The sequence below is a fragment of the Ceratina calcarata genome, unplaced genomic scaffold, assembly GCF_001652005.2.
Source record: "Ceratina calcarata isolate Rehan_Ccalc_2016 unplaced genomic scaffold, ASM165200v1 scaffold291.2, whole genome shotgun sequence".
In the NCBI taxonomy this organism is placed as follows: domain Eukaryota; kingdom Metazoa; phylum Arthropoda; class Insecta; order Hymenoptera; family Apidae; genus Ceratina; species Ceratina calcarata.
In genome coordinates this window covers 1,224,959-1,236,371 of record NW_017151492.1, presented here as the reverse complement: position 1 = coordinate 1,236,371, position 11,413 = coordinate 1,224,959, and the positions used below count along the sequence as shown (strand labels likewise).

General features: G+C 41.5%; 1 protein-coding gene across 3 annotated transcripts in view; it reads right to left on the bottom strand.

The window, feature by feature from the left end:
• Tusp (WD40 superfamily protein Tusp) overlaps positions 1–11,413 on the bottom strand; it is a 38,078-nt gene that overhangs the window by 16,070 nt on the left and 10,595 nt on the right. For all 3 annotated transcript variants that reach the window (XM_026812637.1, XM_026812638.1, XM_026812639.1), the window contains exon 2: positions 8,173–8,340. In XM_026812637.1, coding sequence (XP_026668438.1) covers positions 8,173–8,340 — 168 coding nt within the window. The remainder of the gene's footprint in view (positions 1–8,172; positions 8,341–11,413) is intronic.

The window sequence follows — 11,413 nt, the reverse complement described above, 5'->3', positions numbered from 1 at the left end:
TTAGTAATTATTTAATTACTCTGCATTCGTAAAGCAGCAGAGCAATGACATGGTCAAATACAATTTCTTTAATGGACATCATAAAAATGCCATTCGCTGAATGGCAACAGCATCGCGTTTAATACTTGAAATTCAAAAACGTTTTCATGCGAGCAATCTGACCAGCGCAGCTTCCCGTTTGGAATTTCATATCGAGTGCATCCCGAACTCTGCTATTTTAGTAACTGAGTAGCTGCTATTTGAATCCGCTTTGAAATTGCTTTTAATTTTACTAATTTGGATGGTCTATTCGTTATTCCCGGGACGTTCATTCAAAAACGTAATATGAACGTCCGAGCGAACTGGCAATCAAATACTTGCAATTAATCCGTATTTGATTGGAATGCATACAAGGAAACGTCTGTTCTATATAACGTGGCACGCACTTTATCAAACATGGATAAGCGTATAGAAGAGGATAAAAGTATAGGCTAACGAACCGTGAACTATTATTTTAAGAACTAATCAAACGTGACCGCGGCTGGGATTAATGGATGAGCTAAACGGCGGTTCAAGGACTCGTCGATAGTCGGTGGACGTTCGGTCGAAACCGTGATCATTATTTGCTTTCGATCGGGTCCCTCGATTCAGGGCGCAGCTACAATTATCGGCTTTTATTTTCCGGCATTGCGTCCCGACTTGCCCGGCATTGTGTTCAAACATCGACGGCAGGCCATTTTTCCTTTTTTTATCCTCCCCGGTTAGCTATAGATATATTTTCTTATTGAACAGGTGAACGTGAAAAATACTCGGCGCAAAAGTTCCGTGCACCCTTTGTTCGTACGCTTCCAATCGTCCTACCCTTCTCCTTTCTTCTCGCGTCTACCCCGTTCCTTTCTTGCCAGCAACGTACACACATACACACGTCGCATGCATACGTACATACGTGCTGTTCAACGGGAATATAATGCCGTGCAGGTTATTCGACGTAAAGTTGTATTTTCAGCTGCACTCGTCGAGGAGACCGTCGCGCCCAGACCCGGGGTGAAGCATTTCTAATGAAGGAAGTCCTCCCAGGAACAACTGAATGGAATTCTTTCTCTCGAGGTGCAACTACCGGGTAAACGCGGATCCGGGGATTTTTTAATGAAGTCGTGTAAGCACAGTGATTACAAAAGGATTCGCACATCGTTATACTTATTGTGTATAACAGTTAATTAAATCCGAGGACATTAAACTTCTAATTCCTAATGGCACGTCTTTGATAACAGCTGTTTCAAAGAGCTTCCTCTAATTATCCCAACAGAGATATCAGTTTTCATTGTCCTGATCATTGTCTTACTTGAAAAAAGATTCCCGTACCGTCCATTACGCCAAATTAAATTCCTTGCGCACAGACTAGATAATGTTTCTTCAGTTCTTTCTTTAGCGAGCGCAGTCACGAACAAACTACAAATAAACTCTACTGTATTTTACCGATAACAGTCATTTTCTCCGGTAAAGATCGTTCCTAACTACTTCCTTTCTATTATTTATTAATACTGTGTCTGGAATTTTCTTAAATTTTTAAGATCAATTCTAACTAAGGCATCACATTCAGCCAGCCAATAATGTAAATTCACTGTGCATAATTGTTGAAATTTTGTGTATTTACAGAAACATTCCATGTACAGATTATTAAAAGTATAATACAGATTAATTTTGAGAAAGGAAGTATGGATTTCAGTTTTTAAATACACAGTTTAATAATTATAGTGAGTTCTTTTTTATTATTATATTTCGTATAATATATGTTTTGCCTAATCTTAAAGACTGAAGTATTTCCAACGAAAGTGCTTTTTCATTTATTCTACAGTATCATAGGATAGATTAATTTCTGGAATATGGTATATTTAAAACATAAGTCTGTTTCTTCTGGGCGAACATCCAGAGAAGGCACTCGCAGAGAAAAGAAGTCTCGTAGAAGAAATACTTTCTGTACTCCCATATAGTGGCTTCAACTGCAACGCGAGAAAATATGCGAGCGAAGCCGCGACTGGGGTTGCCATTGCAAATGTATTCGCCGTGGCACTTAGCGTTTTCATCGCCACGGGTACGTAGGTATAGGATTCTGCTTAGATCCGTGTTGCATAATCCTTTGAGCACACTTGGAGAGCGGTTATCTCCTCAGCATCTCGTATCTTTTTCTGCGAAATTTTTCTCCCCCGGGTACGTCGCGTCCTTCCAGCCGTATAATTACCGGCACTCCTTCGCGTTTTTTTCCTTGGAAATTAGTTAACTACGCGAGCGTCGCATCGTCAATTAACCGAGCCGCGTTGCGTCCTCTCAGCTGGGAAAACGGAAAAACGAGCACCGAGTCCCTTGGCGTCATGCGCCGATAACGGGACCGGAAATAATCCGGCGTTTCTGTAACCTTTAGGAGTGCGTTCCGTTCGAGTATTTTCTCACTGTCCGCCTCCCTCGCTGTCGTTTCCCTCTTCACGGACTGAACGAAAGGTGTCCGTCACGTAATGCTTGCGAGGCGACTAATGCATTGCAGTAAAAGCTGCGGCAAGTGGCGTAATGTTTCCCGAATACGAACTGGTTTTGTTAAATCAATGATGCTCCTTTTCCACATAGCCGGGGAATTTTTCAGTGTCAAGGTGAGAGGCGTTCGCGAAGAAGAGGATACACGTTCTTCGAACCACCCCCGCTTTTTGGCTCCCGCTACCCGTTGCGTGATACGTACATATACCCCGTCGCGGCATTTACGTCTTTGGCTTTGGTCCGGATGCGACCTTCTGCCAGGTCAAGTTCCGTCCGATCGAGATTTATTCCGAATCGACACATGCCTCTGGCCGGCTCATTAAATATCGCCGTTCACCGATATAAAATAAATCTACCAAATCCTGATAAAATATATTCGATTCTTTATACTGGAAGTAAAATCATTTAGAAGAATTATCCTGAACGTTGCAATATAATTATGCACGACTGGAAACTGAGACTCCTGAATTTCTCTAATTTAAACAGAATTATAATTTTATTCTCGCATGGGGTTTGAAGTTTCTATCATTACTGACATTCGATAAGCCTTAAGTAAATTCATAATTCCTTGGCAATTGTTCACCCATGTTTGGACAACTCCCCCTCGCAATCAATTACATCCGAACAATGTACTTTTGATTGAATTCGTTAGTCAAGTTACTCCGCACGCTTCCGGGTTCCCTTTAATATTCATTTAACGTCCCACGCAGTTGCGCCTTTATGGAACATGTAATACGTTTGAGACAAAAGAAATTTCTAATTAACTTGAAATGAAACGACCTGCTCGTCGTAACTTCTAATCATTAATTCACACTCATACACTTGTTTTCATGTACTACCAAACACTTTTCATTTTCAGTATGCATTAATAAGAATATCGAATTTGTACAAATTATAAATAGTGATATATAATCCTATTTAAAAAATCAAAAGTTGAATGCATATTTCAATAATAAAGATTTCTAAAATTAGTACCATAAATGTTTCATTTCACACGAAAATCCATAGTCTAATTATTACGTGATTTGAGCTAAAAAGAGAGAAGCTGAAAAAGACTGAAAGTCGGAGACACAAAGGGGTAACAATCTGTCGATCGAGCTACCGTGAAATCAGCGGCGGCGGAGGAAAAATTGCACACGACGGTTAATGAGCTACGGCAAAACTGGCACGTATAATCACGATATCGATTCGTAAAGGTTCGAACCGTAGTTAGTACGGCCTAGAACAGAAATAACTGAAAACGCGGAGCTTCTGCCCCGCGAACTCCGGTTGGTTGTACACGCGGGATAATAGGATCCCCCGTTCCGCGATTACTTCGCTCGGGCCGGTCGATGGAAATTTGATTTCTGCCGACGCTTTATGGTTGGTCTAGCCACCCGGATTTGTTGCCTAGGCGCCTGGCCTCTCGGAAATTTATGACAACGATTACTCGACCGAGAGCCGGCGTTTCCCTATCGACAGGTCACGGAGTCGGGGCTTAATGAGCGACGTCTTAATGGAATCGGCTCGTGATACGGGTCAGGCCGACAACGAATATCTCAGAGATGAAACGTACGTGGGATACGGCACCCATCAAACGGTCAAAGGTGTCGTTATCTAATCGACGCCAGGCTAGGGTCCGATCAGGTCGTCAGGGTGTGAGTACAGGTTGGAATGATTCCGCGTTAATTCCAGTTCGACTGGAAGCGTGGTTTCTTCGGTCGATTACTTGGCAACAGAAGCTGGAACCGCATTGTGTGCATCGGCATAAAAGTTGCTCTGCACCGAAGCTTGCGCCGGCCGGTTGTACGGAAATTAAAACGGAATTTCCATCGGGTCGCAGCTGCGAGAAAAGAAGCCTCATGCGACTTTAATTCGAATTAACGAATGCGAACAATTAATTCTGTTGTTTAATCTAGTAAATTTATAATGCAATATTAAAAATCGTATTAAACAAATCCGAATAAATAAATAACACGTGTTTATTTATAATAAAGTCTGACTTAGGTTTGTCGAATTATTTTTAATCAGTGAATAAACAGCGTTAAATGGCGCACACGAAGCCACCCCATCGTGAAGAGGGGCAATAAATGAAAGCACTTCAGTCAAAAGTGGTTAGAGTCCAACACCTTTGCAAATAGGGTTGAGAGCCACTGTCTTAAAACAGCACTGCGTGCCAGATCGATACCACGTCGGCTACCCTTAAACTCTGAAATGTGGACCGAAGCGAACGCAAAAGACACGTTCTACTCCCTCCTCCATTACAATACAACACGTGGAGAAAAGATATGCGCGACTGGAACTTCGATAAATAAAAAGTAGATCATATTTTATAAAGAATTCCAAATACTGTTCGTACGCTAAAAACTTTGCCCAATTTACACAATACATCCTTTCACGTTCAATCATAGGAAAAGTTCGAAACATCCAAACTAGAATTCATTTACATAGCAAATTATTTTCTTGTCCTGAATTTCATTTTTATTATTTGCCCTTGCTCACGTATCACGATAGCATCTACTTTCCTTGATTGATGAACAGTCCCTAAAGGTGATAAGCGATTATGGTTGTCCAGAAGTTAACGCACACTCGCTATCGGCACGCAACTGGCTAACACGAAACGCGCGTTTCGATGCTACGCGTCATTCCCTAACTTGATCTCGATTTAATTAACAGTAACGTCAGTTCTAAACTTGAATTCGAGCCGGTATCAGGTAACTACGAAACGTGACGCGTTTGTATCTGTGGAAACGTGAATTAATATTCGAGTAACTCGAAGTACAGTTAAAACCATAATGAGAGTCTGCTAAAGGAAGTCCTTACAAAAAGCTTTCATAGCTTTCAACGACGAAATTAAATTTATTCATTTCCTATGTAAAATGTATTTTTCATTTTGCATAAAAAATCAGTAGCCTAATTATCTCTGTGTAGTCGGAACGAGTCTTTGAATTTCGCAGAGAGATTCTACGAGGAGTAATTAAAAGTGAATATTTCAAACGTTCTCCCGTTTAAATAGAAGTAAATAACTTAATAATCGCGAGAGGAATTCTTTTAAAAGGCGATGAAACATTTCGTCGCGTTAACGGCGTGCTCAGTCAGTGGAAACGTCGTCGTCGCGTCGCCCCAGACCAAAAAGCTCCAATTGTCCCCGACTCTTTGAATGAATAAACCTGCCAGACAGCCATCCTTTTCTTTTTCTTCAGATCTGTAAATCGAGACGTCGAAACCGAGTAGGAAACTCGTACATATGTACGGCGGTTCGGAAATCTGCAAAAATCTAGATGGAGAAAGATAATCCCAGGAGAAGGAGGATGAACGTGGGCGGCGAAATATGAAGTAATAATGTGAAAGATAGGGCACCGGATGGGTGCGTGGAAAGTGGAGATCCGGCGGAACCGAAGCCGGCAATATTAATAACGAGAGGGCGACGAGCGGCGGAGCGTTTGCATATGTGTTCGCTCTCTCGCGAATCTTTTTTGCTACATATACATATGTATATATATTTATTGCACGGAGTTACACGACATCGAGTCTCGGAACAGTTTGCGGGTTCGCTAAAACAGCCTTAGGCTTGATATCGATTCTAGCCCTCGACAAAGGATCCGGCAGTGTTTGCGTCCGGTTTACCCTCGATGAAAACTTGCACGAAAGTGTCTGAAATAAACTCGTTATATATAGGTGGGAGATTTTTTGCCAGAGAATAAGCTGAATATCGTGTACGTAGCCAATTCCCTTTAGGGAGAAACAGAATCGATATATCTCCAAACTTCATTCGTTTCGAAGACGTACTCCAGCTTGGATGACTCTCGACGACTTTGAAGAAGTCATATTGACGAACGGTATCCATAAGTGCAAATGTCAGAGTTAACGACGCGACGTTATTACCAGCGGTTTATATTTTCGTTTAGTTTGTGTAACGCGATTAGGGCGACGGATTTCCTGTGTGATAATCAAACGCGAATAAAGATTTATGACGTTCCGGCTCGCTCTCGCGTGGCTTATGGGTTTCGAACTCGCTTAAACGAGTGGTGGTGCACGTGGCACTTCGGCTCGCTCGGCCCGATTTATTGACGTCAAGCCAAAAAATTGTCCGTCGTCCAAAATACCCCTCCGAGCTTTATCGATGGCTCGTACATTCATCCAATTTCTTTCTCGATTTAACGCGCCTCACGTCATGTAATGTCACGCCATGGACTGGCCAGATAGGGTGTATCGGCGACACAATGTTCCCTGGACGCGTTCGATAGCTCCTCGTAGGTTTCGTTCTGCGCTACCGCAGAACAGATCGCCTATAGAAAATCGCCGGCCAACCCGTATCGCCTGTCAACGTGTCGCGAATGATGACTTAGTATCGAGGGTGAAAATTAGATCGCCGTCCGCTGGAGAACAGCGATACCCCATTTTATAAATTGCTTTATATATACGATAAATTGTTGATCTGTCTGCGCAATCTGTTCTCAACGAGAACGTCGCGGTTAAGCATTCGCGTGTCCAAGTGCTTCAGAGTAAAATAAAAATCCGATGAAAGAGTTCTTAATGAACTCGAAACAAAAGCGTTACAGGTGAACGATTACGTCTACTTTAGTTAATAAAAGCTCGTAGTGACAAAGACCGGAATGTAAACGCAACGCCCTGTTGGCTGTTCGCTCTATATTTTGTTTCGGCTTTGTTTCGCTCTACGGCGAAATAATCGGTATTGTGCAGCACGGTAAAGAGGAAGCATATTAAGTCTCGTAGTTTAATTCACCGAGCGCCTACACCCACGACGCCGGTGGTGTGCACGTACTTACTTACCTTCCTGGAGGATCAGCCAAGTGTTCAGCGCGATTAAGAACGAAATAGAAGGGCGCCGGTCGGAATAATAGGAGGAAGTCCGCGCATCGCTAGCGTTTTTTCATTCATGCTCGGTTTCAACATTTGTTCCAAGATTATTCCGCTTCCTCCGCGTCATTTCAATTTTCATGCCCCATCGCGCACCCGTGAATCCTCTGCGCGGCCCGAAAGTCGTCAAATATTTTATACATCTCCCACCACGTATCAAAAATTCATTTTTCATCCGATGTACCGACATCGTATAACACTGCTCAATGAGCTCGTTAACTGCTTCCGGAAAAATCAACGCGCGAACAGCTCCACGATCGATACAAACGGTGCAGAATTAATTAAAGGACGGACTCGGACGCTGAGTCTGGCCTAATCAATAAGCATCTGATTAGCATTATTATCTTCTCTTGCTGCTTATTCAACGATTTTTAATTATGTAATTAAATAGTGTAAATATGCATGGAGGAGGGATTATTAATAGTTCTGAGAATTGTTTGCTGCATGATTACGTCGGTTAAATTAATCGTCTACGACTTCGGCACGTCACTCGCAGCGAGTATGGTGAGCTCGATTTACGGACCGAAGAACCTCCGGCCTTGACTCGGAAACTTTTTAAATCAACAGTCTCTCACGGGCCGCGGATCGTTTCCACAGAGATCGCCAGGAATGCTGGCGAATGAAAAAAGGTCAACGCTGTTAACCGGTACAGGGGTACGGAAGAAGAAAAAAAGATCAGACGAAATTACACTTCCTCGACCGTGCACCGCTTTACCCACGATTTCGAGAACGAGAGGAAAAAGGGACTCGCAGGGAAAAGAGAATAAAGAATACACATACATATATATGAGAAGAAATAAAACTTACCTCGCTACGGTGTGCACGCAGGTTATAATTTGCCCTTAGCGGAAATTCGGTGGCCCTCGTTCGACAATGGGACGCGGTAAAAGTCACCCCTACCAGGCCGCGAGCGTTACCGCTGGCCAACCATCCTTCCTGGTAGTAATTTGTACGGTCTAGTTTCCATCCCTCGTCCTGTTAAATAACAGAGAAGCCAGTGTTATTATCACCGTCCACGTGACTAAAATTCTCATTAGCTATTGGAAACTCGAGTTTAAGGGATGTCAAATCACACGACGCGATTCAACTTGACACAAGCCGTTCCTATTAAATTTGAACGGGAAAAAATTTGCGAGCATACATTCGCCCGTTAACATAATTTACGGCCGCGGTAATTATCTTTTAGAACTACAGTAACGGAAGAAAGTTCCCTACAGGTCTTAGGGAACTTACTGTCCAGAAGTTAGAGCAGAGAACGATAATGATTTTCTCCATAGATAACTACGCTGCTCCGAGCTATAAACTCTCCCGGACGGTCTTGTCTTCGCAATGTGATAACGAAACTAACAATAAGAATGCCGATAAAACGGTAGCACGCTATACAAATCTTGAATACATACAGACACGTCAAGTCGCTTGCTTTAGAATGTACACAGGAATTATTCTAATTTCAAATTGTAGGAAACGTCCATAAGAGATAGTAAAAAAGAGAACGTAATAGCTCATTAAAAGTGTCAAAGATAAGGCGTTTTTATAGCTTGGAACAAGGTCACGGTGCGACGATTACTTTCATATCTTTCTTTTAATGCCTCGCCACTTTTCTCTTATTACCGCCTGTTTCGGTGCTGTATGAAACCGCTTCAGTCGTGGAAATCACCGACCCGACGGCAATTTGATTCCGCTACGGTAATCGTATCTTCAAACGAATTATTTTATAGATGCACGTGCGCGTTGTTGCACGACCAACGATGGATACGTTCGTTACGTGGTCTGTTATTTTAACCTTTAGAAATTTAGCGAATTTTATAGAGTACATACCTCTCCCCGGGCTTTGAATGCATAAACCGCACTTTAATAAGAATTTGAAAGTCAAATTGTACACCTAAACCGTAGTCGAATCTTTTCACGCGTCAGGAAATACAGAGTTACAGTACGTTTAATTAAAATTCCTTTCACGTTTGCAAATGAAATAGTCGAATAGAATAAAACGTATTCTGTTACGAATTGTTATTATAATTCCCATGTATGTGGGAAACGCGAAATTCGAATTGGGTATATACAGTTCCGCTGAAGGGTAGTTTCTCTCCCTTTCGTTTTCTTATTTTCCTACTCCCGACTCGTCGAGTTTGTTAACGGCTCCCAGCAGATATGCGAGAGTGACTATTTTAAAAAGTAAGCGGTTTGAAAATTTCGAATTTCCTCGGAGTCAAACGCGATTCAGCTTGCATTAGGGTATTGAAAACTTTATAACATACAGTTCGTTTCCAGGGAACTTAAAAAAAATTCACTCCTGATTTAATAATATCATCGTAGGACTTTTGGAATTTTGTTTTTTCAATGTTTGATTCTTTATTCGTTTACTTTAATTGGGTTAGTATAACAGAAAAAAGCAGCCCAGCGAAGTATATTTAAGTCTGATCATGCGACAGGATTAAACGTTTGTAGTTTAAACAACGCGGGTGACTTGATTTTTTATCCAATGTGTATGAATGTACATACATGAGCTCGCACCTCGTAACGTACACGCATAAAGGACACAAAGAGAATACTCGAGCGCGCATTGATTTTCACACCCGGCAACATCACAATTAGGGTAGCGAAGTGCCATGAGTGATACGCAGCTACCTTGTACGTACATACGTGCATCACACGTTAACAGACACAATTAAGTAGTCGATATCCGAGCGAACAGTGTTGCTGCATTGAATAAATAAAAATTAAGAGCAATTAAATCTCTACAAAAAATCCGAACGTGGTATGCAAATTCAAGGAAATACGAGACCGCTCACGCACGCGTACATGAATAGAGTTAATTAAAATTATAAATGATAATGTTATATTCGACGAGCTTNTAACGAATTAATACAAAACTAAGTTAACAATCTTTTGAAATAAAATATCTCCTTCAGAGAGAAATAGTAGCATTATTATCTATTTATATAAGCAGCCTATTGATTATTCACATGATACGCTTGGGCTTGTCTTTCTGTTATTCCTGTCTTTCTATTTTCTTACGTCGTAGCAATTCCATAAAAAGATCTATTTGTTACAAGGTTACACATCATTTGTAAACATAGTCAACTTTCAAGGTGCAAACAGCAAGTCCATTACGTACATCAGATCAATCATTCTTGCAATACTATTGAAACGTTATATTCTATTTTAGCCGATTCTCTTGTTATTCGTCCAACTCCTAAAGTTCTGATTCACAAAATTCTTTTCTACAGACATAGCTATATAAATAAATTGCTTGATTCTATCTATAGTTCCGTTGTACACAAAAGCTTCGACTATAAATTGCCCCGTCACAGCTCAGTTTCGGGATTTTATATAACACTTTTCCCCGAGAATTTTACGCTCAACGGTAAACTTTATCTACACGACATCTCATTCTTGCAAATTGAAATTAGATAGACGTTTGAAGCGTTCTTGTTTATACGTTTAAGAAATTCGCCAATAATTCTCGACGATTTACATTCGACTTTCGTTCAATGTCCAATAATGCCGTCGCTGTGCTTTCGTCGGCCGGGTCGCGTTCCTCAAATAGAAACGAGGGTAATAATTTTCTCGATCGATCAGAGGCTCGAACCAAGGCGATAACAGCGTCCGCGTATGGCAGAAATTCGTATTCGGTCAACTGTCGGCCACCTCCCGATATTAGATGGATTCACCGTGTCGCGTTGCACGAGCACACGCTCGCTGAAAGCATACGTCCGGTATCATAATACCACGAGGTGTGAAAATAAAAATTTTTATTCCCTAAGTGCTGTACAGTTCCAACTCCTCGATATCTACGTATTATTTTCACGTAGTAAGGAAGCAGGTAACGCAGACGAACATTATAGGGTCTCCAATTCTTTTATTAATTTCGATTTAATAGAACGCAAAATTAATTCGTATTAAAATAATTGAGAAATGATTCGCAGGCTACGATAGTCAAATATGACTGTTTATAATCCGCGCCTCTTTCGGTGGAACGAAATTATTCTCGAAAAACTTGAATTGTCTCGCGTGGTATTCGTCGGCACGTAACTCCACCACTTAAACG